General features: G+C 48.5%; 7 protein-coding genes across 7 annotated transcripts; 4 read left to right on the top strand and 3 right to left on the bottom strand.

The window, feature by feature from the left end:
* Positions 1 to 1,324: 1,324 nt before the first annotated feature.
* N7509_000042 (uncharacterized protein) lies at positions 1,325 to 1,657 on the top strand (the record flags this gene model as incomplete). The annotated part of the gene is made up of 1 exon (XM_056624689.1): positions 1,325 to 1,657. The coding sequence occupies one exon, from the start codon at positions 1,325 to 1,327 to the stop codon at positions 1,655 to 1,657; it is 333 nt and encodes a 110-aa protein (XP_056494790.1).
* A 665-nt stretch (positions 1,658 to 2,322) lies between these two features.
* N7509_000041 (alpha/beta hydrolase family protein) lies at positions 2,323 to 3,369 on the bottom strand (the record flags this gene model as incomplete). Its single annotated transcript, XM_056624688.1, has 2 exons — positions 2,323 to 2,616; positions 2,695 to 3,369. The coding sequence occupies 2 exons, from the start codon at positions 3,367 to 3,369 to the stop codon at positions 2,323 to 2,325; spliced, it is 969 nt and encodes a 322-aa protein (XP_056494789.1).
* A 1,020-nt stretch (positions 3,370 to 4,389) lies between these two features.
* Positions 4,390 to 5,763, top strand: N7509_000040 (uncharacterized protein; the record flags this gene model as incomplete). The annotated part of the gene is made up of 4 exons (XM_056624687.1): positions 4,390 to 4,542; positions 4,581 to 4,859; positions 4,934 to 5,223; positions 5,280 to 5,763. The coding sequence occupies 4 exons, from the start codon at positions 4,390 to 4,392 to the stop codon at positions 5,761 to 5,763; spliced, it is 1,206 nt and encodes a 401-aa protein (XP_056494788.1).
* Positions 5,764 to 9,491: 3,728 nt separating this feature from the next.
* On the top strand, positions 9,492 to 9,863 carry N7509_000039 (uncharacterized protein; the record flags this gene model as incomplete). Its single annotated transcript, XM_056624686.1, has 2 exons — positions 9,492 to 9,778; positions 9,842 to 9,863. The coding sequence occupies 2 exons, from the start codon at positions 9,492 to 9,494 to the stop codon at positions 9,861 to 9,863; spliced, it is 309 nt and encodes a 102-aa protein (XP_056494787.1).
* Positions 9,864 to 19,555: 9,692 nt separating this feature from the next.
* On the bottom strand, positions 19,556 to 20,146 carry N7509_000038 (C2H2-type zinc finger protein; the record flags this gene model as incomplete). Its single annotated transcript, XM_056624685.1, has 1 exon — positions 19,556 to 20,146. The coding sequence occupies one exon, from the start codon at positions 20,144 to 20,146 to the stop codon at positions 19,556 to 19,558; it is 591 nt and encodes a 196-aa protein (XP_056494786.1).
* A 3,768-nt stretch (positions 20,147 to 23,914) lies between these two features.
* N7509_000037 (uncharacterized protein) lies at positions 23,915 to 24,238 on the top strand (the record flags this gene model as incomplete). Its single annotated transcript, XM_056624684.1, has 1 exon — positions 23,915 to 24,238. One exon carries the CDS (start codon positions 23,915 to 23,917, stop codon positions 24,236 to 24,238), a length of 324 nt encoding a protein of 107 aa, XP_056494785.1.
* A 3,049-nt stretch (positions 24,239 to 27,287) lies between these two features.
* Positions 27,288 to 27,564, bottom strand: N7509_000036 (uncharacterized protein; the record flags this gene model as incomplete). Its single annotated transcript, XM_056624683.1, has 2 exons — positions 27,288 to 27,445; positions 27,474 to 27,564. 2 exons carry the CDS (start codon positions 27,562 to 27,564, stop codon positions 27,288 to 27,290), a joined length of 249 nt encoding a protein of 82 aa, XP_056494784.1.
* Positions 27,565 to 27,828: the final 264 nt, after the last annotated feature.

The raw sequence follows: 27,828 nt of genomic DNA, 5'->3' as shown, positions 1-27,828 counted from the left end.
TTAAATGAAATTTTGCATGTGAACCAAAAATATATATTTGAAACATTATACTGCGATACCTCCTTAGTACGATACAAATTGGCTGTGCACGGGGCATCGTACTAAGCAGGTTTTACAGTATATGAGTTAAGTCGATTTTTTAAATAGAAAGCTGTTCTTGCACAGATGCGACTTCTAAATTAAATAAAAGGAGATGATGCCGTTTTTAGAAGCATGTTCTGTCTCGAAATCTTTAGGTTTTCAAAACGCTTTGATAAATTAATATTCGGAGTCAAATCTGTGTTGCAAAAAAACATTAAAAAAAATTGGTACTTAAGAGACTAGCCAATGGAAAAGTGATAAGTTTGTTGGTCTTCCCATTTGTTCATTGCTCGTTGTCTGAAAAAAAAAACTAAAAGAAATTAAAAAATTTTTGCGCCTCTTCGAGAAGTCCGCCTAAATAATTATTCTTATGTTCTGCGCATTTATCGGCATCTCCGTTTGGTACAGTAGCCCTAGACGGATGTGATATCGTCCTAAATCTCGTACTACAGGGTTCACCGTGCGCGATGTAACATTAGGACATTCAAGCGATGTAAATTCATTTGCCATAAAAAGGGGGTAGGGCCTGCGCAAATTATCTGCTACACCATTGGGGCCATCTTTACTCGGCTACTTTTCTAGCCCCACCTTTTATGGGGCCAAATGAGAGAAAAGACGGGTTAATGGGCCGCGGAAAAATCCCTTCGATAACATCATTCGGACCGGTTTCGCGGTGGTGGTTCTTACGAGGCTGTGACCTGCCTCCCTTGCCCCCAATTTTTCGCGCCCTGTCAAAATTAACGGCTAATCATGATTGTACTTTGCTTTCAAAAAGCAACCGAGTTTGATTAAATTTGACCGAACTTGTTATGGAGCGTGGAGCGTGCCACTCCATCCAATGAAAGAATTAGCTAGTTTTTCTACCTTCGTTTCAAACAATTGTTCCTGCTCAAATTCAGTCTAAAGCTCGTATTCAGGGCAAGGGAAGCTTCATTGGAAGCTTATTTACGAGAAATTCCTTGGTTACGAGCAAGAGAAGCTTCATTGAAAGCTTATTTACGAGAAATTGTGCTGCAACCAAGCCATCATAAACCCACTGTTCAGCCTCAAGAAATTGAGGTATAAGACCCCCAAACCTTCCCAGAACAGAATTCCCACCTCAACCAAACCACGGCAGTTCGAGTATCCAAGAAAACAAGGGCAAACCCTCCTCAATACCCTTAAAATAACCCTGTAAGGATTGACAGTTTATGAAAATTCAAGGCTGGGCTGGGCTAATACTCGAAAGAGACTATCTGCCAAAATGAAGGTCTTGTCCATCCTCACCGGTTTTGCCTTTATCTCTATCTCCTCGGCATGGGATCTCACCTTTTATGACGAAAATTACCACAAGCATCCCGCTTCCTCCCACCACATCCATGCCTCTGGGACAGAGGACGTCCGCTGCAACAACGTTCGATCCGACGGTCCCCGATTCGGCACCATCGTATTTGACGCAAATACTCCTTTCTGGCCAGACCCGAGTGTATACACTGTGTACTCCGGCGCTGATTGCAAAGGGAAATCTTACACTGGGGCGCCAGGAGCGGTTGATCTTGGCTCTCCAATGGTGATTAAGAGCTACAAATTGCATTAGTCCCCCACTACTGCGAAAAACGAGGGTTCAACTTTCGGTCACATTGAACACCAACGCCATGACGCAGAGTCCCATTTTTTGATGACGCTCCCATTCCAAGAAAGGCGAGGCTCTAGGTTTGTTTTCAGGAAGTGCAACATTCTACATGTACATACTAATATAATATATATCGTTGTTGTAGCCTGCATATCCCTTTGAAAGTTGATTGTCAACCATTACATAATGTCATGAGAACAAATGCTCCGAAAAGAACAACTTCGGCGCAACTTTGAAAACCCGACCAACCCTCGTTTTGGCGATTCCTGCTCAAGCATAGAGATTGTCTGGGCCCCAGGAGCTGCGCAAGGTCCCAACTACGTATGTCAGGGATATACATGAGGCGTACACGCTAAGCGGAGGACACGGACCCACATGGCGCATCTGGGTTCCCCTGAACACGAGAAAGCTATCTTTCTCTTGCTTCCTCGCGCTAGGTCTTGTATCTAGAGTCGACTATAGCTTTCTTTAATATTGATTATTCATCCGAAAGACACGCTACTCATCAACAGATACGTGAGACCCTCAGATTAGATATTAACCAATCATTCAACCGAAGGCCTGTGTGCATGTGGGCCACTCACGGCACTAATTGGTCATATATTCAATCTGTTGTCCTAAGTATTTTCTCATTTACTGCGCGCAAAGACCGATATCTCCGAATACTCCGAGATTGTCTCTTGAAGCGGACACTGCGAGGTTTGGCCAAGCCCAAAGCCTAAGAAGGCAGCGACGTTTCGGTGAACAATTTCAAATCCCTTGGCTCCGTCTAAAGTTCCAACCATCATTTGAATGGCCGGTATCTTCTCAACAGGCAGACGCAGGAGCTTCAATAGAAACGGCAAGTCGGAGAATGCGTAGTGTTGAATCTTGGCGACTTCCAGCTCTAATTTCCACCCCTGCAGATTTGACCAAAACTCTTTCTACGTTGAGTCTGTCCTCTGGGTCTTGTTTTTATGTCCGAATAGGAGGAATGGTCCCTGAAGGCCTTTTTGAATTACCGGTCCAAACATTGACCCGTCCAAGTTTGCACCTGCAACAATCCGACGGTCCAGATGCATGGCTGCGGCGGTAGCTGCACCCCCGACTGAGTGACCATATATCGCAACGTGCCGAGTTCTTAATCCCGCAGCCCCTGTTCCAGGGAGTAGGGCTGCGACGCCAGCCTTTGTGCCCAGCTGATCCAGCACGAACCTCACATCCTGAGCTCTGGTTTCGAGATCTAGTGGAACCTGCGCGTCACTGATGTTTGCTGCAGTCACGATGCTTCCGTCTGGGAACTCCAGAAACTCGGTATCATAGGGATGGTCAAGAGACACCACGATGTACCCGGCGCTGGCTACAGCCTGCGCAATGGCATTATAGAACAGTCGTGTCGTGCCGAGAGCAGGCGAGAAGATCACCACCGGAAAATAGAGGTGATGGCCTCGTGGCAGCTCTGGGCATGCCTGGAAAGAGATGGATTGAAGCGAACCGTTAGGAAGTCCGTATGCGCCGTATAGTTCGGAGTAATATTCGGCTGTTGCGGGGGGCAGGTAGTCTTTCTTCTTGAGAGCGACTTTGCAGTGGGTGGGAGCAAAGGGATCGACTCTGGTCTTTTCGACCATTTTGGCCGTGTGATAAAACACATCGTATTGTCCGAGTGAGTTGGGGATCACCACTGCAGAGACAGACATGGCCACAATGGGCAGAAGGCGAAGAATTTGAAACATTCTCAATTACCAAAAGATACAGTCCAGGAGAAAAGTAGGATTAGAGTAAAGTCTTTGAAATCTTGCTAATGTAGACAATGAGATTCCAAGCACAATAGTCAGAGGACCGCCCTGGCCTTTATACATCAGCAAAGCACCCGTAGCAACTCACGAATACAAATTTCTCTCTGCCAACGTAAATGAGGTTCCCAAAATGGAAAGAATAGAGCGTTAGTTGATCAGATTTAAGTCAGTCACCAAGAACTATCCAGAATTGCTAAAGCAATGTGCATCGGTGCGTCGCGATATTACTTTCTAATTGGGGTTAGCGCCATCTCCCGAATTGCAGCCTGATGTTGGAGTAGGGCTCGCTGGAAAATATCCATTTTCATGGTAGCGGTCATCGGGGGACAAACAAGTGATGTTCAAGTAATGTCGATCCTTGTCTCGCGACATTAGTTCCAAATTGGGTTAGCGCCATCGGTGTCACGACATTGATTGTTGTCGGAACAGAAATGTACGTCCAATCAGGTCCATGGGTAGTTGTCTGAATTGTTATGCCTGTACCCATACAAACTTGTATGGGTGTGAACATGACTAATCTCGGCTAGTCTATAAACAGCAAACTAATACACATCCTGACAATACTGAATCTCCACCGATACTGACAATTGTAATTGGGCTAGCGCCATCAGCCACGCCGCAGGCTGCTGCCGGACCTGGTCTCGCTCGAATAGGTCCATTTTCATCGTAGTGGCCATCGGGAATACGCACGCTTGAAGTGTTTGTTAGAGAATTCTCCAAGGTTCTGTCCACATCTGCAACGTTGAAGGGGAGAATGGTCGGCCGCTGGACAAGCGAAGGCGGATGACGCGCTGCCTCAGCTGTGCGAAACGACGCATCAAGGTCTGGATTCTGAATCATAAATTATATGGGATCCGAGCAGCTAATATTTAGTAGTGTGAAGGGGGATTTCCATGTGCTTGTTGCGTTCGACAAAACACGATGTGCATTGCCCAGCAGCAATCGGGCTACGGTATGACTGTGTTTGTCAACCAAACACAGCAAGATGATTTTGGTGGCGCCCACCGAAGTTCTGATCAAAAGGGCATGATTGTTAAAAATAAACATACTTCAGGAACTCACATACGGATAAGGGTACCCGCCTTCTTGATTATTTTGTTTCTTTTATTCAGCAGAACATGTTCACGATGGGCTTCTCATCAATAGTTCCGGACTTGCTTCCTCTAATTTCAACTTCCCCGCTCTTGTACTATGCAGTGATTGCGGTTGGTGCTTTAGATGCGAACCGACATACCGGTGGACGAGTATTACAGGGAGAGAAACTCTCCTATGTGGATTCCATGACCTTTTACCGTAAGTCAATTAGTATTTTGCGGTGCTGTGTCGGAAAAAGTAATGTGATGCAAAGAGAGGACGCTCTCTGGGCCACCTTTTTTCTAGGGCTGTTTGAGGTATGCTGTTTATCAGAAAGGGTACCCTCTATCGGATGCATTAAATCGGGTTTGACTGACATCGATACACCTAGTTGCTTTCAGACGATTCGGGCCAAGGCTGGGTTAAGCACATGCTCTATGGAACATCAAAAATGCTCCAGCTTGCAGGACCAAGTGATTGCATGTCAACGGCCAGAAGGATATTCTACGACCTGTTTCGTATTCTCGAAGCCAGTCGAGCATTACTCTTCGATGAAGAAACAATCCTTTCTCAGGAATGCTGGCTTCGACTCCAAAACAGCTTGTCGAGAAATGCCACTCGCTGGGACCCCTTGGAAGAGATTATAACGCTCATGATTCAGGCATCCGCCTTCACCCTACGGTAAGTCAGCAATACCAAATGAGCGACTTCTTCTATTTTAACAATTCGAACGACAGAGCCGGTGCTATAATTGATAAGATTCCTGAAGAAGAACGTTTCACGGATCCATCAGTTGCTCTGATTGCGGCTGAGGGACTCGATGTCCAAGGAAATATCTATAACTGGCACACGAAGACGCTGCTGCAGCTGGTCCAGGATGGTCCTAATGAATATTCAAAATTAGCTTTGCTATATTATCACGCGCTACTAATCTTCCTTTCTGGCAACTATGACTATTTCACCTACTGGGATAATATCCCAGCCCCGGTGTTATCCCCTGCTGAAGTTTCTGAACACCTGAGTTCGATCCTGTATCTCTCGGGAGAGGTGTTGCGCCACTCCAAGATCCCAGGAGTGATGCTATTTTTCCCAGTAACTGTTGCAGGAGCTCGAGCCCGGACGGTCGATCAACAATCCGAAATTCTGAATCTGCTCAGCCTGGTCTTCTGCAAAGGGTTTGTGGTCGCAAACAAGATACGGGAACTGCGAAAGAAGGAGTAATACTGGAATAAGTGATTGAAAAATACGCATGGCTCTGATAGGATCCCTGAAAGTCGTAAAGCACCCCCCTTCTTAAGGATCCGTGTCCTAATCGTGATTCGGTCACGAAGCCAATTGGCCAATGGAATACTCTCGAGCCCGATACAAAGGAGCTGCCAGGAAAATCATGGAGTTGAACATGGTATGGAATTTAAGCACATATTCGGCCATAATCGTCCCTCTGCCGATCTGGGGATACCGTTCGACTTATCTTCACCCACACTGCGCAGAGAACGATGAACCCATGCTTGAAAATTTACCAAAGCATCTAAAGGTCTCTCTGGGTATTTCGAACTGGGGTAGATAGTAGATCGTTAGTACTGCCTACTTTGTTTTTATAGCTTTTGGTATAAATTGGCAGGATGAGGAATTGAGGTACTGGCTAGTACTGAACATGTCCAATAGAATCAGATAATTGATTGATTGTACTGAGATTGGTTGAACGATCCCAGGAATCTATATAATCTTACTATGGTGTGTAATGACACCATAGTTTGAAATCCCATACGAATAGTTACTACAGGAATTGGGCGAACGATGAATAAGTCAATCCCGAAGGGTCCTAGTGGTATTTAACCATTCCCTCAATTCATCATAAAACTAATACATTTCGCCCCCAACGCCTACAAGTTGGAATGGGAACTGTTTACCATCAAGGGACAAAGCGTTGAACCCCATAACAAGGCAAGATCCTGAGGCTTGAATACAAGGAATATATCGCGAGGGCGTCGACATCTCTTCACCGACGGTACCTTTTCGGCCGGTTTGTGGCTGTAGGCAAACGAGAAACCCTGGTTATCCTGTGCTGGCGGGTGAAATAGAGACTTGGGCGGCATGAGGCCTTGCAGTGACCGCGACTTGCGGTGGAATATATGACGGCCAGGCTATTGGAATGAATGAATGGGGGAAAGCATTTTTTCTCACGGGGGCGAGGGCGAAAAGTTTGCAGACAAAGATTTCCGTGGGCAGGCAAGCGATTTGCCAAGGCGAGTCTTCCATGGAACGCTTCTACATATTGGCTGCGTGGAAGCCGTTTCACCTTGTTGAGCAACGTTGAGGCCAATGATTCGCAAATCGATTGGCCACGGTGCGAGCGAATATTGGCAAGCTTCTGAAGTTACGGGAAATCAAGCTGCCGCGGCGAGTGGCCCATGGCATGCCACTTCAATCTACACCTCATTTTAACTGCGTTGAAGGCCGTTTGACCTATGTGAATCAACGTTGATGAGGGGAATTATTTGTCACGCATAGCTTCGTGCCAACCACGGCTCCAGGTGGATCCAGTCACTCCACCCGCTTTTCACTCTAAACTCTTGAAATTTCTTATTTCAACGTTGAATCAACCGCCTCAACACCCAGCAAAAAGGCGGTCGCCTGGTGCGAAGGTCGAGGGAAAATCTCTGGGTCTGCCACAATGTACGCAAGTGGTCGCTGCCGGAAAACGGACTCGATATGGCATAAAAGACGCTCTTTTCCCATTGAAATGAAGACCAGGACTTTCCTCCTCACACTCCCGATCCACTCGGGTGTGCCTCGCAGGATAAGCTCTGCGTTATCAAGTGTTCTTCGTAGGGGGACGCTGCGTTACCAAGGGAGACCCGCAGGGACATCTGCGACACCAAGAGTCTCCGCAGGGACATCTGCGACACCAAGAGTCTCCGCAGGAGACCGCTGCGACACCAAGTTCTCCCTCGCAGCCTTGAGCCCTGTGATTGTATAATCTTGAGCTTCCATGCAGCCTTGAGCCCTGCGTTATCAAATTTGCGCTCGTTAGGCGATCCGTGGCGCCGCGGTCCTCGTCCTGATCCTCTGGCGATTGCAGGCACCTCTTCGTGGTGTCAGAGACTAGTATTCGGGGGAGTCCTCGAAGAAGCCAAGACCTGCTCCAAAGAATCAATAGAATCAAGAATCATCCAGTTTACTTTGTGTCATGCCCTTCAGCCTGTTTGTAGAGTTCAATAGACGTGTTCCTGGTTCGCCTAAAGTTGTTATGGAGCCTTGAATCACGCCCTGTCTTTCGACAATGGGCATTTCTTCAACGTAGTGCGAAGTAGGGCACTGACTCATCGGGCCAGTGGGGATCTCAGTGTATGATAGCCTGGTGGCCGATCTGGGCGACGCGTGCAATTCAAAGTAGTCTCCATTTGTGTGAATGCGTGTCTTTGCTGGCTACCAAAGGGGCTGAATTTGTCTTGACGTGGTGAAATGCAGGCTTTCGACAGTGAGTAGGTAGCGTTGGCGTGCTGATGAAGGCGTCTTGATGGTGAGGACACGCTGATTGCGAGGGCTGGCGATGAGGGCCGGAGGTGGGTGACGGTTGAGGATTGGTGATAATCATGGACCAGTGAGTCAACATAGATTTGCGGCGCGGCGTCACTGCCGAGCGGTGAAGTGGCTGCCAACGGTGACTACCCATCGCCGTTACCGTGGGATCTTCGTTGGCTCACCAAGGATGTAAAAGATGATAGACGATGAAACATGATGCAGTTCATTAACTGGAATCTGTCATTACACTAGATCGCAATGTAGTTATCTGCGGATAGTCTTTTTAGAAAAACTCGACTATGGCTTGGAGTTGCGTGATGGTACAATCAACATTGGTGACCACTTCAAAGATATGTTAAAGGGTACACCATGTACATCTATTGACGATTGGCTGTATCGTTGTTTTCACTCGGGTCGCTCTTCTACGTGGCTTGAGCTTCGTCGCATATTCTTTGGTGATACACAGCTCTGAGGGAATGTCGATAAATGGTCATCCATCATTGCGCAATATATATCCTCAAGCGCGCACGTTCATGCTAGCAGTAGAATTGGAAAACCATGAGAATGTCAGCGATTCAAGCCCTTTATTCTGGCCCTTTTTCGAATATTATATTCCATTGGCATGGCCAAATGAGAGACTCTTGTGGAGTTCAAAGGGGTAATGTAGCTGAGTACTGGTCGAGACTAACGGTGGCTATGATATTCTAGAACGATGCTGGATATAGTGAGGCAGATTTCGCGCCGCCAGCGCATCTGCTCGCGTGGTCTAGTCGAATATGCCTCCTTTACCTCAAAATAACGAACCGGGTTCGACTCCCGCAGGGTGCATTAGAATGACCATTCATCAAAAAGACGGTTCTCGCTCGTGTACCGTGTTCACAACCCGCTGGTTTCCCGGTTCGTCTCGCGTACGTTTTTATTTCATGGGCCTCTTGTTTTCTGTCGTCACTTGAAAATACCGACCTATGGCAGCACACGGCGGTACTATATGCAAATCTAGAGGTGAAAAGCACGCATAGATCGAGATTGTAAAAACGACGAAGTGTTCTAACCCTGTTTGTGGCTTTAGCTGATTCAATTGACAGTTAAGTTGAAAACCATTTCACCCGAGTCAATGATGTTGATGGGGCGAATTAAGTCTCAAGTCTGGGCCCAGGAGAGGTAAGGGTTCAGGTGGGGCGGGCCACCCCGTCCGCCCTCCACTCATACTATGGCAAATTCTTATTTCTTCGTTGAACAAACAGTCTCGGCGCGCAGCAACAGACGCGGCTATCCGGCCACGAAAGTTGAATCCTTGGCACAAAGGCTCAACCACGGATGAAGTGTGAAGTGGCAATGGTTCCATGCTGGGGCGTTCTCCCGCCTTCTCTGTTCAAATTCATCCACGCCGTCTTCTACGCTCTACTCTCTCCTGCCCTCTCATAATGGATAACCGTGGCGCTTCTAAGAATCAGACCGGTACACTTAGAGCTCAACTTCAAAAGGCATTGGAGGAAAATCGTGAGGACAGTTCCGGATGTGAAGATACAACAACCACAACATCTTCCGAAGACAACCATATCGTTCGTGCCGATCGTGACCGCTCAGTCTTTCACAAGGACCCCCAGAGTAGACATCACCACAGGCTTCAACCCGTGTCCGATCGGAGAAGACAAGCAGTCGACAGCTTGTCGAACAGAATGAGTGGGAATTCAGAATCTGCATCAAAGAAGTTTGTTACCCTCCCCAGTCGCATACCTCGTTTGTTGCAAAACATCTAATAAATCATTTACAGAGCCGTCAAACGAGCGAAGTAGGTAGATATTGGCATTTTTCTTACTCTGAATTATCCCAAGCATCAATTTTCGGGATGGAGCTGATACAAAGTACAGATTGCTAGAAAACAAGATCAAAATTCGTCGCCGGAAGAGCTTTGCCAGCAGAATCGAGACGCTCTCTGTGAAAGTAGAAGAACTTACTGGCAATATGGCGTATTTTCAGGAAGAGATGAAGAGAATGAACAAAACCTTGCGATCTATGCGGTTGCGCAGGTGAATGAATTGCACGTCAAGGGATGTCTCGAAATAGGCCATTTTGAGATATCGTGGATACGATACTATTTAGATTGCCTAGCTAGCTCAATACGAGAAATGTGAAGAGGCTTTAAAGTCCCGGGCCTTTACGTGTAGCTTCCGGTGCAAAGCCAGAATATGTAAAGACATAATAGCTCCGCGTGGAGATTTTCCCTGCAGCAATGTATACCTATATAGCTTTATCCGTCTCTGAAGAACTAATTTTACATGGCTCAGAATACCAATTCTTTGGGTGATTATTAGCAGTTAAGTGTAGCCAAGATATCTTCCAGTGGATCAGTTGGCTTTGTAGGCCGGATCAAAGGGTTCAAATCTAGCCTCCGACTTCGACATTTCATGGGTTTCGGAGAAATGCCATGCAGCTAGCAAGACGTCTCATTGTATTTGGAAGCCTACCAAGGAGATTTCAATCTTCGAACTGGGCTGGTTGCATTCGATTTGCAATTTTGAATAATGTGAAATGTGAAAAGATAGACCAATGGAGAGAATTTCGGCTTGAGCTTCGTCGCATACTCTTTGGTGATACACAGCTCTTAGAGAATGCCGATAAATGGTCATCCATCATTGCGCAATATATATCCCTAGACGCGCACGTTCATGGTAGCAGTAGAATTGGAAAAACCTTCAGAATGTCAGCGATTCAAGTCCGTTCTTCTGGCCCTCTTTTCAAATGTCATATTACATTAGCACGGCCAAATGAGAGACACTCGTGGAGCTCAAAGGGGTGATGTAGCTGGGTACGAGTCGAGACTCACGGTGGCTATAATATTCTAAAAAGACGATGGATATAGTGAGGCAGATTTCGCGCGTTCAGCGCATCTGCTGCCGTGGTCTAATCGAATATACCACGTTGGCTTCCTTAACGAACTGGGTTCGATTTTCGCAGGGCGCATCTGGATGGCCATTCATCAGAAAAGACGGTTCTCGCTCATGCATCGTGTTCACAACCCGCTTGTTTTCGGTTCGTCTCGCGTGTTTTTTTCTCGTGCGCCTCGTGTTTTCTGTCGCCCCTTGACACCGACCAAAGGCATCACCCGGCGGTATACTACAGGCGACAAGGCCGTGCACTGACGCGTCGCAGCGTCTCGCGTCGGGCACATGTGACAGGCCCACAATGGCAGAACATCACAGCTACGTCCGAGGTCAATAAGCACAGCTATTCTACCAGTTATCACAAACTCGCCTGGCATCCTTCGAGTAAAAATTGAGCAATTGCAATCGCTGCGGCCATCGAACGGCCGTATTTCGCGAGGCTGCATCCACTGGTGAATTCGTGCGGTTCGGTGGTGACCCGGGGCACAAGAATGTAAAGATTGCGGTTTATTGCCAGGAATGAAGCGACCTCGATGATGGCAGAGTGACTCCCTTGTCTCGCACCCGTCGGCCCTACAATGCATTCCCATTCCCGCCCAGCTCCAGGTCGATTCCTGTTTTCGGCCATGCAACAACCTTCTATTGGCAGCACCTTTCCAGCGAACTCGGTCATGATGCGTGATATAAGGATTGCCGGACTTCATCTGTGGAGCATTCGATTGGCTTGCGGCCACGTTTGGAAGGGGAAAGTTATCTTATACCAGCGGTTTGGCAAAAAAAGGTCAGTTGTCACAAACCTCGAGCCGTGAGAACGTAGTTCTAGATATAGGCCACGGGGGAAGCTTTGAATGCCATCTGCATTGGCCACAGGCAAACAGATTGCCGTTGGATATACTCGATCTAGCACCAATTGTCAGCAATTAGCGCAAGATGGGTGTTCGCAACTGACCGCCACTGACCGTGCTCGCGGCCTAGATGAGAATCCCAATACCAGCCGCAATACACTATCCCGATCGGACTTGTAGGAACAGCCGAAGCAATGCTAAGTTTCACTACTTCTCCGTATCAGCAAGACTTCTGGTGGCTAATGGTGGTACAGACTTGCCATTAATGTAGTTTGGGATCAGCGACAGCCAACCAGAGATGTAGCGGGCTCAGCTCGATTACATCTGGAGGGCCCAGGATCACTCCGTATTGCTGCAAATGAATGTTGGCAATATCTGCCAATGCATAGCTGTTTCGTCTTTGGTTGTCGTGTGGGAGGTAAATCTTCAGACGTGTCAGGACAAAGTTTCACCGAAGGAGGGGCTCATGGTATTTGGTCTGGGGCGAAGTAGTAGCTGACCTGAAAGCGACTGCTCTCATGGGGAGAGACATGGGATAGATCCAGTGCCGCGACCTGGCCTGTCGCATGCTGAGCTGCGATCTGGGCTTGACAGAGCTGGCCTCAGGCTCGATTCATTGTTGGCTGATTTTACACCGGGAGAAAAGAAACCATGGCCTTTCTCGGTGGTAATCGATGCTAGAGTTCTCTTCGATGTCGGCGAATGCTGCAATGGCTCACTGAATCTAGTATGGGACCGGGCCATGGCTGCCGACGAGGCTTCGGATCGGAGGTAGGCAAGAGGCTCAGAGCCGTCGGAATCTGGAAATTTCTTAGTAAACTGACACTTAACCTTCAATCGAAAGGGTAATGCCGAAGAGACGAAAACACCTTGGAGACTTACCGTATGGCTTAGCAGATGGCATCGAGCCTTTCTGGATTGGGCTCGCCAAATGCGCCAGGTGAATGACCATTTCTACCACGTGTTCAGAAACAATAAAGGTGCGAGCGTAGTTACATTCCATGGCTTGGCCCATAAGGCTGTTGAAGCTGGCTTAGTTTCGAAGGCGAAGAAAGGGGGGGAGGGGCATACCTCTGACAGGTCGAGGGCATTTTGACGCGCGCCTTATGAAGAAAAAAACTATCAGCGATATTTCTTGAAACACAAAGAGCCACCAACGGATAGCGATCGTACGGGAATTGAAATGCAGTACGGAGTGTTGGGAATGCGTAGGGGCAAAGCACTAACATGACTTATAAGACATTGAGTGATTCGCGATAGAAAGATTGCCATCCTACATAGAGGGTCGTCAGCGCATGATATCTGCCTTGAAAATTGCGGAATATTTTGAAACTTACGTTCTCAGATATTGCTGTCCGCTGCAGGGGACTGTATCAAAGATGACATCTATTTATCATCAATCATCAGTAGGCAGTTCATGAAGGCAACCTGTAACTCACTGTGCTCGTAGCTTGGACTATTTGGGATCCAGGAAGGTTCGCTCAATGGGTTATTTGAGGAGTAGCGGAAACGGGGCTGATATCGAGCATCTTCCGAGTTAGCATGGCTCTGAATGACTGGGAGGCAACACTCACTTGCTGTCTGAAGACTCCGTTATTGAGAAAGGCTAGGCCATTGCGATCAAAAAGGTCAGTTTATTTCATTGCATGATTTGGAGGTCAATCCATACCAAAGAGTAGCCGCAAAGTCGAGTCACGATCGTCATTCTTTGTTCCAAAATCACAAAGGAATGCTTGCGAACGGCGGTTCTTCTGGTGACGAGTCTGGTATTTATAGCATTTCAGCCAGGCATTCAGTCTGCGTGAATGAGATCATCATCATCAATTGTGAGGGCTCAAATACAAACTACTCTTAAATTGCAGCTGGTTCAACATTTTATTGGTCGTTTAACACAACATTCGAAGACATTGCATTTTTCCTGGCGACTCGATATATGCCCTTCCTTTGATCACTCTTGGCACCGTTTAAACAATGGCGAGCATGCCGCAGGAAAGCATCGATGATCCATTTCAACATTCACCACCATGAGCTCGTAAGTTAATGCGACAGTGAGGCGGCAACAGATCATGCCATTTCATTTCACCCACCAATGATGAGCACGACACCCTTACCAATGAACACCTCATCAAAGACAGGCAGACACCATGCCAGATTGCGACCCTAGATCTCTACCATCCAAACGACATATTTTTTCAGTGCCTATCGTGTATCGAAGAAAAGGAAGCACACCTACACAACATCAAGCAGATGCAAGCTATAGTACGGCGGGACTAATTCACACAGCCCCATCTCACAACAGAGTCCCTTGTATAGTGGGTCAGATATTAGGTCGATTACGTTTTCGTAGAACAAATCTCTGCGATCAGCCGCGTCTTTGTAAAGGAGGGTGGGTACTACTATTCGGAAAAATCTGCCAATTAGTGCCATCAATGGCTTACAAGCGTGCATATCGACTATGAAATGATTGGTGGATGTTTGGCCATGGCTCCCAGGAGCCTGTGGGTCGTAGATATTGATGCAATCATTGGATACTAATAATAGTTCGGAGGAAGAATGAGCCAATCGCTGCTATGAATTATCCACGTCTGCCACAAAGCCCCCGAAGAAATGATTGGCCCAAATTTGGCTGTGAGCTCCTAGGAGCCTGGGCCTACCATAACACTTCCCATAATTGGATAAGGCTGATACAATTATGTCCACAATATAACCACGTCTTCTCCTTTGGACCCGAGATAGAGACGACATTAAGAATTGGCCGTTGAAATTCAGGTGTAGTATTTGCGGATACACTCGGATGGATGGATGGATGGATGGATGATTTCATTTACCCCGACCCCTCGCGAACGATATGCAGGATTCAACAACTATATACATGTGTCTCTTCGTAATTGCCGTGTCTAATTTCCTAAGCGACCTTAATGCCTCGCCGAAGCCTTTCGTGGCTCCCTAGCCCTTCGTTCTCATGTTGTCTTCATGGTACTCGGCTTTGAAACCGTTGTGATGCTTCAGCGAAGTCCAAGACGGCTTCCACCGTCTTCGCCTTCGAAGCATGGCTAACCTTACCTCTCCCCTCTCCTCCAGACCCTCCTAGTAGGGTTGAAATGCTGTTGAACGCCTCGCCGACCTTTTCTCGGAGCTCTCGCCGAAGTGCTCTCAGCTCTGGACAGTCTAGCAGAACATGGCTTACACTCTCGCGTTCGCCACAGACACATAGGTCATTGTCGCGGAAGCGAAACGTCTTTGCATATGTTGATAGCCAGCAGTGGCCAGTTCGCAATTGGGTGAGTAGATAAGCCCGGTTCCTCGGGAGGGAACCGTAGAGGCCACGTGTGTACTTGGCTGGCAAGGTGTTGTCAATCCGGCGCAGGTGGCTGCCAGTCTTCGACCCTTTCCATTCCTCTGCCCATTGGTCCTGAATAACTTGCCTGATATGTGCTCTCTCGCGTGATATCAAGGGACTGAACGGGTGTGTCTTGCCCGGGATGGCGGCTTCTTTAGCAAGCTGATCGGCGATCTCGTTCCCCGGTATTTCGCAGTGACCGGGGATCCATTGTAGTCGAATCATTGTACCATGGTTCTTGGTGGTTTCGGCTGCTCGTAGGATGGCGTGGATGATCTGCTGTCCCGACTTGTTCCCCGGTCTTCGAATAGCTTGCAGTGCCGACATACTGTCGCTGAAGATCGTGGCGGATCTCACCCGCGCGTGCGATGCTGTCCAACGTCGAACCGCGACTTGATTGATGATATTGATAGCGTATAGAATCCCAATGAGCTCTGCCGCATGGACCGACCAGCGGTCCATACTGCCCACCTGTATTTGTATCCTGTCAGTTGTCTGCTGCCTCTCGTCGATCGCGACGGCTGCAGCTCCCAGATGACCTTGTCGCCCCGAGGCGTCTGAGTAGATCATCACGTCCGAGATGGATCGTACCGTTTCCGCTTTCTCTATTGCGACCTCTCGATCAGGTTCTATTTCGATTCTGGCGAACCCCTCCGGTCTCCATGGAGGGAGCGGGGTCGGGTCAATCATCTCGATTTCTCTCAGTCTCTCCAAGTTCATTGTTTTCAACGCCTCTGCTAGAGGGAACCTGGCGTATGATCCAATATTGTCCCGCCTTCTCTGGGCCCGAAGAAGGGTGCTCCAGATAGGATGTTTTTGGGGCAGGGTGTGGAGTCTTGTAATGGTATTCTGTGCACGGAAGCGTAGTCGAAGATGGATTGGCCGGACGTGTGCTTCTACATCCAGCGCAGCTGTGGCCACCGTTCGAAATGCCGATAGAACGCGGATGAGCGCAGTCCGCTGTACGGTGCGTAAGTGCCGAAGATGCGTCTTATCTCGGAGTGGGTCATGCCCCAAAAGACATTAAGTAGCTTTGACAGGCCTACTTGCATAGACCACTACCCCAGTTTTTCACCCGATAATTGAGGTTTCTGGACTCTTGAGGTTCACCAGGCCTCTCACCCTGGGTGTCTCTTAGTTTGCTCCTTAAGCATACATCATGGGCAGGCCAACTAGGACGACACCGCTTCAACCGACCTAGGTCAGTCTCAGGCCCCCAGTGCGAGTGAGGTAGTTGACTCCCGTCTCTTTGTACACCGACACGCGCATCCGTCCTCTCGGGCTATACAAACAGTCTCTTGGCACGACCCAGCCCTGCCACAGTGGCTGCCATTGTACACCACGCCCCGCGAGAGCTGTTGCTCTCGTTTCGCGTTACCTAGGAAGGTCTCCCTCCACTAGGCCGACCGTGTCTTGCAGAGAGCCCTCGTATACGCTCCAGCCGGCAGTGTATGTCGGTTGCTCTCTACTAACCAAGCTTGGTCCCCAGTGACTGGACAGGGCCGATGATTTACCCGTGGCACAGCCTTAACGAGCTTCATCAGTTTCCATCAGTCAACCACCAATATCTTCCAGATTGCCCGTGTGTCTCCCAAGAGGGTTGCCCGTGTCTCGGCGGTGCCCGTGTCTCGAAGGACAGCCGCACCAGAGCTTGCCCGTGGCTTCGCCTTAACGAGGTCTCCAGTAATCGACGTCTCCGAGCCTTAACGAGTTCGAGTCTTAACGAGGCCTCTGGGCCTTGAACGAGGTCTGTCCGATGTTAGCTTGACTGCCTGCGCCACTGGTTCACTACCGCCTCGCCGCATCTCGCACGATGCGATCCCAGACCGTATGCAAGCTCAGGGGTGTCCTGTCTTCTTCCTAGGGCGACACCACTTCAACTGGTAATGCAAGACCAGCGTCTGGGCCCGAGTGCGAGTCGGGTAAGAAGAAGTCGGATGGTTTTCATATGCCGTTTTCCCCTGATTTTTGGTGTGGTTGTGCGGTCTTGCCCGCGCCCACCGCGCCGGGCCGGACCGCACAACCACGTCGGATTCACTTTGGTCTCCCCAACGGGGATTAACACCGGACACCACGAGAAGGTATGAATCGATTGTCCCAACAGCCTGGCGAGGACTGTCGCCCAGTGCGAGCTCACTGGGGGCCCCTCATACACACACACACACACACACACAATTTATTAACGCCCGGCGGCTGAACCGAAAGGGCAACTATCGCTGATCTAAATTTACATGCCTTAGCTAACGCTGTGCCTCCTTGGAGCCCATACAAGATTCCTTTCAGTGTATGTCATCTCAGATGTCAATATCTTAGCCGGTCCTTGTGGGTTAGTTTTAGTGAGTAGACTTGCTTGAAGGCGCTCCTCCAAGTGTTCAACATCCTATCCTCGGCAGTTGAAGCGCGTCTACCGTCTCTGGCACAAGGTAGTTGGTAGGGATTAGATTGGGTTAGGTGGGGTAGGGTTCATCTGTGTTGGTCGACACGGTTAAGCCGCGTCGAGTCGGCCCGTGGCGATTGCGAACCGTATTGAGGCTCGCACTGCTTCTAGGTTCGGCCTCCAGTTCTGGTCATCCAAAGGCGATTTTCCACCCAGGAAAAATGACATGTTGCCTCGGTGAGTGTGGGTACATTGCAGCATTTCCGTCCGATGTGTGGTCCACCGCTGGCATCGAAAGAGGAAGTGCTCCACGGTCTCTCTGGCTTGTCCACATGCGCATTGATCCGTCTCTGCAACTTTGATTCGATAGAGGTATCCATTGAGTCTCGCCATACCAGTCCGGAGTTGAGCCAGCACGCTCGCTTCTTTCCACGACAATGGATCGTACAGCTGTCGGGTGTCTTTCCGTGGAAGCGCTGCATCCACTCGTTTGGAATGTCTCCCTACGTTCTCTGGCAGGCCTTTGCTGGCTGCGGACTGGGACCGTGCGATATTCAGCATGGTTGACTTCATTCTTGGATTCTGTGTTTGCGGGGTAGCGTCTTCTTGGATCGCGGCCCTAGCCTGCTCTTTCGCCAAGGCCCAGCAGTTGATCATTTTCGCTACTTGGGACCCAACGAATGCGGATCTCGTTGCCGTGTCCCCGTAGTCTCCTGATCAGCTTGTATATCTGGCAGATGTGTTCTTGGCCCGACTGCTGTCGAGAATTCTTCAACGTGAATGCCGCCGCTTTGTTGCTGGTGAGCAGCGTGACCCTGCACCATTTCAGTCCGCGTAGCGTGCTCAGTGCATATGCTATTGCTGCCAATTCCCCGGAGTACGGGTTCTGCTCTGCTCTTACGCCCAGTGTGACGGAGAAAGTTTTCAGCCTCGGTGTTCGGTACCGAGGTGGCTGCTTCTCAATCACCACGCCAAATCCTACCATCTCATTCCGCGCCGAACTGCTGATCGCGGTTCGCATGACTCCGCCCGCTTCGTTCTGTGTCTCTGGTAAATCGTGACTCTCCGTCTGCACGCGTTCCTCCCATGGTGCCAATGTGAATGGATTGATGGTTTCCAGTGTTTCCATATCGATGCTTTTCAACGCTTCTGCGACCTGGTACAATGGCGAACGGTGGTATCTTCTGAATTTCTTAATCTGAGCTGTACTCCTGCGGAGGGGATTGGTTACTGGTAGGGTGTGCATGTCTGTCCACATCTTCACAGCTCGCCTCCAGAGCCAGTGTTGCACCGTAGCAATGTGAGCCTCCGCTTCCGCTGCGCTGGTCGCAGCTGTGGGAATGTCCCGACAATCGCCTGCACTCCTACCCTTTGTACTCGGTTGATCAGCCCGATGGCCTTATTTCTGAAAGCATGCATCCACATATTGGAGGCATAGTCCACCACCGGGGCTACGGACAATGTGAATAGCTGCCGCGCTGTTGCTGGGGAAAGACCTCGAGTCTTCAAAGCTCCATCGTGGCCTCCAGTGCCATCTCCAACGCAACTTGTCCACATTATCTTGTTAAGCTTTGAAGCTTGGAAAAAATCACCGCTTCAAGTAGAGGAGCTGGGGTGTGTCGGGCGTATACCGGTTCACGGCCTCCGTCATCGCATCTAGGGGTTTCAAAATCGAGGGTTGATCAAGTTTAGATTTCTCTCCATGAGCCGACCTGCACAACCACCTCATCGCCAATATCAGTCCAGTCTGCGCGGGTCTGGGCCCTTTTTTTTCTGGATGGTGAAGGTACATTATGTGTAGATGTTCAACTCCGAATATGCGGCACGATGGTCGGGCCCGTAGTTTTCGTGGTAGAGGTGGCACTTGATGAGTCGACCTGGTCGGTCTGTCGCCGTCAGGTCAAATACGAAAGCCCTCCCGGGTGCTTCCAGGGACCATCTAGCGAGGCAGCCATGTCGGCTGTTAGTCTGAACGCGGTTGACTAGGTCGATTGCGCGTGACGGCGAAAGATTCTAGAAGTAGAGCGGAAGAATTACGCGACTAGATCTCCTGATTCTGAGAGAATATAATATCCTTTTGCTTCATGCCCATCTCAGCAGATCGAATCTCCTGGTCTTTCGTATGAGTCTTGACATGTTTCTTCAAATCATGGGGGCGCTTGTAAGAGTCGCCACACAAATGGCATTTGTGAGGCTTGAACGGCAAATGAGCCCGAACATGGGAGGTAATGTGGTACCGCTTGGCAGCAGTAACATTGCAGCTATCCCATCGGCAGGCCAAGCTGAGGTTGCGAGTGGCCTTACGGTCAACATGCCCCTCGCAGATGTGCTCCTGTGTTATAATCACAGTTAGAAATTTCGGGGGCCACTGATCCGTCGAAAAGCTTACATATAAGGCCTCGGCAGTGAAAACTGTCTCATTGCATCCAGCCCATTGGCAGGGCAGTTCACGAAACCTATCTGTGGACGTGCCATTGACAGCCGCAGTGGTGGGCTCGGTACGGACGGCGGTCGAGGGCATAGAGATTGCAGTTGTCTGAATAGACGCGTCTTGCTCAGTGTCCATGACAGAGGCGGATGTCATCCAGGTCTGCCGCGTGATACTATAAAAGCTTATATCACTTTCTGTCATGGCGCCAAATAAAGCTATGCTGACAGAAAGTCTCAACACGAGTTCAGACGAGCAAAGAAGTTGGGGCGAAACCAACCAACCTTTTAGAGTGGAAATGAGACTAATAGAGGCCACTTATTCTTGATAATGCGGTAGGAAAGGAAATATGCGATCCAGCATACGCGTACCAGAGATGAACGAGGAAATGCAGTGAGTAACTAGGGGGGAAGGGTGAAAGGGAGCATGCCAGGCGAAGTTAGCATCGAGGCGGTGAATTCATACGGGGTGACGCGTCGTTCATGAGTCGCGTGGGACGCTTCGGCGGCTAGCTCGAAGTCAACAAACACGTCTCCTCCATCTGGTATCAAAGAAAACCTTGCATTTTTGAAATTCGGAACGAGTAATTATAACATCCGCAGCAAATTACTTACCTTGAGCACCGCAAGTCTACTTCTGCTGGAGAGTCCGTGCACTCGGTGGCGACATTGATGAAAAGTGGGTGTTGCGTCGCAGCATTCGGCTGGATTGTGCATAGCATAGTCCGGGGAGAAATGGTCATCTTCATACCAGCGATTTGGCAACATGGTCAGTCGGTTACCCAAAACTTTCAGTTATTAGAACGTATTACCAGCTTCATTCATAAAGCTGGCCATGGTGGCAGTTTTGAATCGCCGTCTGCAATGAGACACGGCCGAAGCAATTTGCCGTTGAATACACTCCATCTAGCACCAATTATCAGCAGCTGGCGCAAGATGGGTGTTCGCAACTTACCTTGCTCGCGGCCTAGATGAGATCCCCTTATACCAGCCACAATACACTATTCCGATCGCACTCGTGGGACGGCCAAACCAGGGCTGTCTTTCACTGCCCCTCCATGTCAGCATGATTTCTGGTGACTGAGGATGGTACAGACCTGCCGTCAATGAAGTCTCGCATCAGCATAGGCAAACCAAAGACGAAGTAGCAGGCGTCAGCTCGATCATGCGTACACGAGGGCCCGGGATCACTCCGTACCGCAGGGAATGGATGTGGGCCATGTCTTCCAATGCATAGCCGTTTCGTACTTGCTGTTCGTGCGCCAGGCATATCTTCAAACGTGTCAGCACAAAGTGCAACTGGAGGAGAGATTGATGGTATTTGGTCTGGGGTAAACGAGGAACTGACCTGAAACGACTACTCTCGCGGCGAGAGATCTGGGGTAGATCTAGTATTGCGGCTTGGCTTGTCGCTTGCTCAGATACCACTGGGGCTTCATAGCGCTGGCTCTTAGCTCGTGGTTGGTAATTTGACGCATCACTGGCTAATTCTGCTTTTATATAAACCCTAAAAACCGTGATATCTCTCGGTTGCCGTCCATGCCAGGCTTCTCTTTGCTGTCGCCGGGGCTGCGATGGCTCGCTCAGTCTAGCATTGGACCGGGTCATGGCTGCCGACAAACCTTCGGATCTGACGTGGGACGAGGGGTTCATAGCCGCCCGAATACTATAAGCTCCTAATGCAGTGACAGTTAAGCTTTGATCGGACAGGTAATGCCGGAGAGATGAAAACACTTGGAATGTTACCGTATGGCTAATCGGAGGGCATCGAGCCCTCCTGGACCGGGCCCACTAAATACGTCGAGCGAAGGGCCGTTTCAATCAAGTGTTTCGAAGCAACGAAGGCGCAAGTATACTGAGAGTCAGTGGCTTGGCCCATCAGACTGGTATACCTGGCTGGTGCACCTGGCTAAGGACGATGAGGAATACGGCTAAGTCGTATCGAGGGCAATATTGACATTCGCCCTATGACGAGAAAGAGACATCAGCGATATTTTCCGAAGAACAGAGAGCCACAAACAGATAGACTCCGCACTGAGGCTCAAAATGCAGTCTCGGGCATTGGGAATAGGCAGTGGCAACGCATGGGGCAACTTACAAGACATGGGCTGGCTCATGGTAAAACAATCGGCTTCCTATATAGAGAGCCGTCAGCACAGGCTAACTACTCTCAAAACTGCCATAGTGATCGAAAGTTACTTCGCTAGTTACTACTGCGCGCGGGATTCTCGTTTGGTCAAGTCGGCTTGGTAGGGGATGGTTTCGATCTATTATAAACCATCAGAAGGTAGCTTATGGGGGCCCTTCTTACTCAATGTCTTCGTAACCTGGATTTATCATCGAGACCATTCCAGGCCCGTTGATTAAATTCCCAGAGGAACAGCCGAGAGGGAACTGATATTGAACATCTTCCACGTTAGCATAGTCTCAAATGATCGGGTAACTAAACTTACCTGCCGGTAACAGATTCCAGTGTCGAGCATAGACAGACTAGGGGCGATACAACAGGTCAGTTCGATCACAAGTATATCACAGTTCTGGTTCGGGTCAGTCCATACTGAAGGAGAGCAGCTGGCGAAGTCGAGAAGTGTTCGATAGTCTTTGCTCCAGGATGACGAGGGGACATTTGAGAACGACCGTTCTGCCGGCGAGAGTTCGGGTACTTATAGCATTGCACCCAACCCTTACCCTCAGATTGCAGCTGGTTCAACATTTAATCATTGATCCAAGGTAGAATTCGGAGACATCGCAGCTTTGTCTTGATGACTGAGTATATCGAAAACCCTTCCTCACTCTTGTCACCGTTTCAACACTCCCAGCGGTCCGCAGAAAAGCGCCGATGACACGTTTCAACATTCATCAACGTGGGTCTGTACTTTACCGTTACAGGAGGTGGCACAATAGCGGCCATTATATTCACTGATCATGAACACTTATTACGCTGATCAAACGCTGAATGTTGTTAACATCGTCATCGTCGTCCTTGTTTGGGGTTCTGCGCGAGATCGAGGTCTGGGTTACATTTGTGTGAGTGCCTTCTGTATACGCATTAAGGTATCTCCCCGTTTTAGCATCTCTATTTTTTTTTTTTTTTCTTTTTTGGTTGGTTCCTGCTATCGCTACGGAGCAAAACTGCTGCCACTCACATTGATTTTTGGTGCTGCTATTTAATTTCCCGAGACCCGTAAACAACCGGCTTTGCTCAATTATACTTCTGAGCGATAGACGAGGCTCGCAGCTTATTATTACCCGGAGGTGATTTTCTAGGGTACTTTGCCAGCCTGGGCAAGCCATGGCTAGAGGTAATATCCTACTATCCGGAAATCCTTTTCGGGGCCGCTTTGGGCGCGACGATGTACTCATTTCCCACGAGATAATCATATGGGGATCTCCGCTCGAGTTCGGACTGTTGAATAGTCCTCAATCAAAACACCGAGTTCAGTATTTGAGGCAAGACCTATTGCAAAGTACTAAACGATACTCTTCTCTATAAACCGTCTCTCTAGCCTCGAAGAAATACGGGTGATCAGTCGTGGCTTACCGTGGCCTTATTATTCCTGGGGCTTCTCAAGACTAAGAACATCTCAGGACAGTCATCTCAGAATGAGAACTCTCTCAAAACAGCTCTCTCATTCCAGTCCTTCTCCCAGCTACGAATCATGTATATGGAGACTGACCAGTTCCACACCCGCGACTGCCAAGGTTGCTTCATATTGTGAAGCCATATATTCCGCGAGGAGCTGAGACAGGTCTCCTATTTTGTCAAAATCATGGGAGGCGGTGGGGTTGCTAGTCCAACGGACCAGGCACAGCCCTCAGTTCTCCGATAAGGAATAAAAGCAATTGTCACAGTGGCCAACAATGCTGGGACATACGTACCAGCCACGTGTATACGTCGCAAGCGATCTAGCAGGCCATTAGGCAGGGAGTCAAAGGGATCGAACATGGCAATCTCCTCGATTAAAAAGCGACAATGATAACGAAGGACTATGGCGTCTTTCTTACCCCCACTTTGGTAACTTATGCGGCCATGGCTGCTCCAGAATTTAGCGGGTTCCTTCCCCTAGTCTCTGCGAAGAAGAACCGCGCAGGCTTTGACAAAAGCTTGCATGCTCTGGGCCTCGCCAGTAAGATTGGGGTGAATATCTGTTTTGGAACGGATCTATTGGGGCCCTTGCATTACGCCCATAGTAAAGACCTCGCCATTCAGAGCACTGTGCAGTCAAATTTGGAAATCCTTCGAAGCGCTACTACCACTCCTGCCCGGGTGCTGGGACAGGATAGCTTCCTCGGTTAGATTGCGCCTGGGTTTGCCGCCGACTTGCTCATATGAAACGCAAACCCTTTGGATGATATAACTGTGTTTCATCGGCCTGATGACCATTTGCTGGTGATTATCAAGGAAGGTCGTGTCGTGTCTTCGGGTTGGAATTTATTGTAGCTCGAAGCAAGCCCTCAGTCAAAGATTGAATAAACTAAATGGAGGAGGCAAATCAAGTTGAGCGGTATTGGAATCATTCTGGAAGGCCGGGAGGTGATTCTCGGGAACAGAATGAAAGCGGGGTCTGTGGTCTTTCTATAAGCGACGCTCCTCTATGTCGCTTTAATGATTGGCTTTCAGGAAAATGACTGAACGAAACTCCTCGACCCAGAACGCCTGAACCAAAAGGGTGTCGTGGGACTTATGCTGCAGGAATCTCATCAGATACAGACAATTTAGAGGCTGGGAAATGAAACAGGTTAACATAGCGTAGGCCCTTGCTATTCCCTTTGTAAAGTCAAGAAGTTGTCCCTTGAACAGCAACTCACGATTCCGAGTCAGTCACGTACGGATCGCCTCCTCTGTGCTTGTACATATGGGGTGGGGGGATAGCAGCCCTGTATGAAGGACGTATACACCCAACGTTGAGGCTTCCCGGAGGAAATCACGTTCCCTGACTGGGCTTGTGAGGAAGTGAAAAACACTAGAATGGGCACTAGGTTAGAGATCTACTGATTTATCGAGATAATTAGAATGTGCCTCCTGTCTGTGCTCCTGTGCCCAATATTGGGTAGGTGCACGACATTTCTGGCCGAATGGCCTGTGGCTAAGAATGATGGAAAAGAAGTTTATGGAAACCCCTGGAAGAAGGCTCCAGGATTAATTTATATAAAAGTTTGACTTTGAGAGCAGAGACAGTGTTTCAGTGTCAGAGAGCGTTCATATTGGGGAAATAGTGGCAGATATGATTAAGTTCAGATATATGGATAGCCCTAAAGTCTAGCCAGGTCAGTATTGCTGATATACTTGCGAACGAAAAGCGGAGTGTTGTTCCAGTTGCTGGTACCGTACTTCTATTATTTCTAATCCATTGGACTAACCTCAAAGAAACCATGTACTTCGCGCTTACAACTCATCACCGCTAATCCTATTAAGAAAATCAGAATGAGACATGCTTTTAGTCCATTATTGTGGGTGAAGTGATGGCGAGGCTGCGGTCCGATGTAAAAGGACTTGGGTGCTCATTTTTCTGTAGCATGGACTACCGTATGATTCGCAATCGGTTTCATCTTCAATATCTCTCTTCGATCCCGGGTTCCACTAGTGTCCTTCTCAACGCAACATGATGATCGTGGGCACGACCGTTATGAAACTATCAATTATTTGGGTATGGATTATTAGAAATACTATTAAATTAACGAATACCTCATAGGCCCTATTCTAGATGAAATGGGCTCCTGGGGCTGACCAAAGACCCAGCGTTACATTTCTTTTGATGAGTGCTTTCTTAGCCCTCGTCAACCTATGTGAATTAGACAAAATCACAAGTCGGGAAAGCGCTCTGCTATAGATTCGCCCTTTACAGGATCCAGTTCATCCAACCTTAATCTGCTTGCGAGCAACATCAAGCTGTAAAATCTCAAAAACTTTGCGGTCAAGTCTATAATCAAAGTTAAGTTATGGGTACCATGCATTAATAGAGCTCAGACTGTGATTTCTGATCAGCTCTCACATAGGTCCCATATAACAAGTACTGCAGATCCTGTCCGCCCATGCGCACAGAGTGCAAATTCGGTGACTTCTTATGACCCTAGGAAAAATGCCATTAAACAACTAGACATTCGAACAGGATCAATAGAGATATTCGACAAGATCCCGGCCTTTGCGAAGCGCATTGTAGAATTCTATACAAATGAGATCCTTTCACTGCATGTAATCGAGTGAAGGTACAAGAGTGGGACATTACCTTCATTGGATGTAATTCTTGGAGAGTCAGGGAAGGATGTGGGATGCTGGAAGCCCACCAGGCCGGCAGTAATCTTGAATTTCAGATTAGTGATCTATCAATCCACAACTTGCATAATTTAGCTCACTTGATAAAAGGCTATATCAGCCCTGACGAGTGTCTCCTTTTCTCGAATTCTTTCCATCAACTCCTGTAGTTGTGCTAATTTCGGCCACAACTGGTAACTTCGTAGGTGATTCCGGTTTAGCAGTCCTTTGCAGTTATAAAATTTGACTGAGCTGGAAGTAATGGTATAATTCTGCGCGACCAGCCATGTAATCAAGTCGATATGAGCGAGTAGTAGATATGTTGCATGGTCAACACATCGAGCATCGGAACGTGCCCTATCAATCAGATGGCCGTCATTCAATGCATTAGAGCTGTATTGTGACAAAGCCTTTTGGACTTTTTTCGTATTCAGCTTATTGTTTCGAAGACAAGTTGAGATGGATTGTGTAACGTGCCCTACACTCTCCAAAAAGTTGCTGGCTTCGAAGTCTGGAGTGGAGGTCATAGAAATAATACAGAGGCAATCTGCGGTCAGTAGAAGTATAATGTTTGTGTGTGTGTGAAAGTTTTGAGGTGTTGGTGGGGTTGGGATGATTTCAATGCGGGCTGTACATATTCAGTAGCCAAGGCTTATTTTTGGGGTAGAAAATTTACCGCCTTCTGGGCCTTGGTTCCCTTAATTAGACCTTGCAGCGATAAGGTCTAGATGTGCCCAGACCAAGCTTCGCCCCCAATCCTGCGGCACCACGGATCATTTTTAATTTACCATGGTTATAAGCAGTTCTTGATAGCGCGGATCCTCCCCAGCCACATAAAGGAACAGCATTGCGACACGACGCTTGAGACTCGATGTGGCAAATGATTATGCATGTAGTCCGTCAAAGCTCACTTGCTTTCAAGTTCCCGTCAAAGCAAATCGATTTGACTTTATTTTCTTTTACTTTCCATCTCTGCCTTTCAGTTTCATCGATTTATGGCGGATTTGTGCAACGGGCGCGTCTTCCAGTCCAGTGCCCAAAATAAGGAACGGAGCGAAAAGGTTTACCACCATAGTTTTACACAAGGCTGAATTTAAGCGCTTGCTTGGAACCCATAATAATAATAATAATCATCATCATCATCATCATCATCATCATCATCATCATCATCATCATCATCATCATCATCATCATCATCATCATTATCATCATCATCATTATCATCATCATCATCACCATAATTCCAAACACCTTTTTTGTTTCCTTTTGCGAGTCATACTGGGTAACCATCTGGGCCTTGGGTTGGGTTGTCCGTGTTTGGCGCCTGCCAGGTCCAGGTGTATTGCTGTCTGACGTGTTACACTCGTCATCGTCATTGCCATTTGATAAGGATTTCAAAATATGGCGCTATGCAAATTTGGAGCTGAAGCATCTGAAGGTATTCTCAGTCGCCACACCACTATGAAGTACAATAAGTGCTTCTTGCCTAACGGAGCAAATCAATGCAATATCATCATTTGGGGAGGGGGGGCGCCGAACTAGATCTGATTGGCTCATGGCCTTTTCGGTTCGGGCTATGTATGCACTTATCCTGTCGGCGCATGGAGTCGTATCTTACCACTAGCAAGCGATTG

This window comes from Penicillium cosmopolitanum, assembly GCF_028827165.1.
Source record: "Penicillium cosmopolitanum strain IBT 29677 chromosome Unknown utg000001l:1.0-706529.0:1.0-706990.0, whole genome shotgun sequence".
Classification (NCBI taxonomy): Eukaryota; Fungi; Ascomycota; class Eurotiomycetes; order Eurotiales; family Aspergillaceae; genus Penicillium; species Penicillium cosmopolitanum.
The sequence above is the reverse complement of the archived record's forward strand: the minus strand, read 5'-3'. Positions and strand labels throughout refer to the sequence as shown.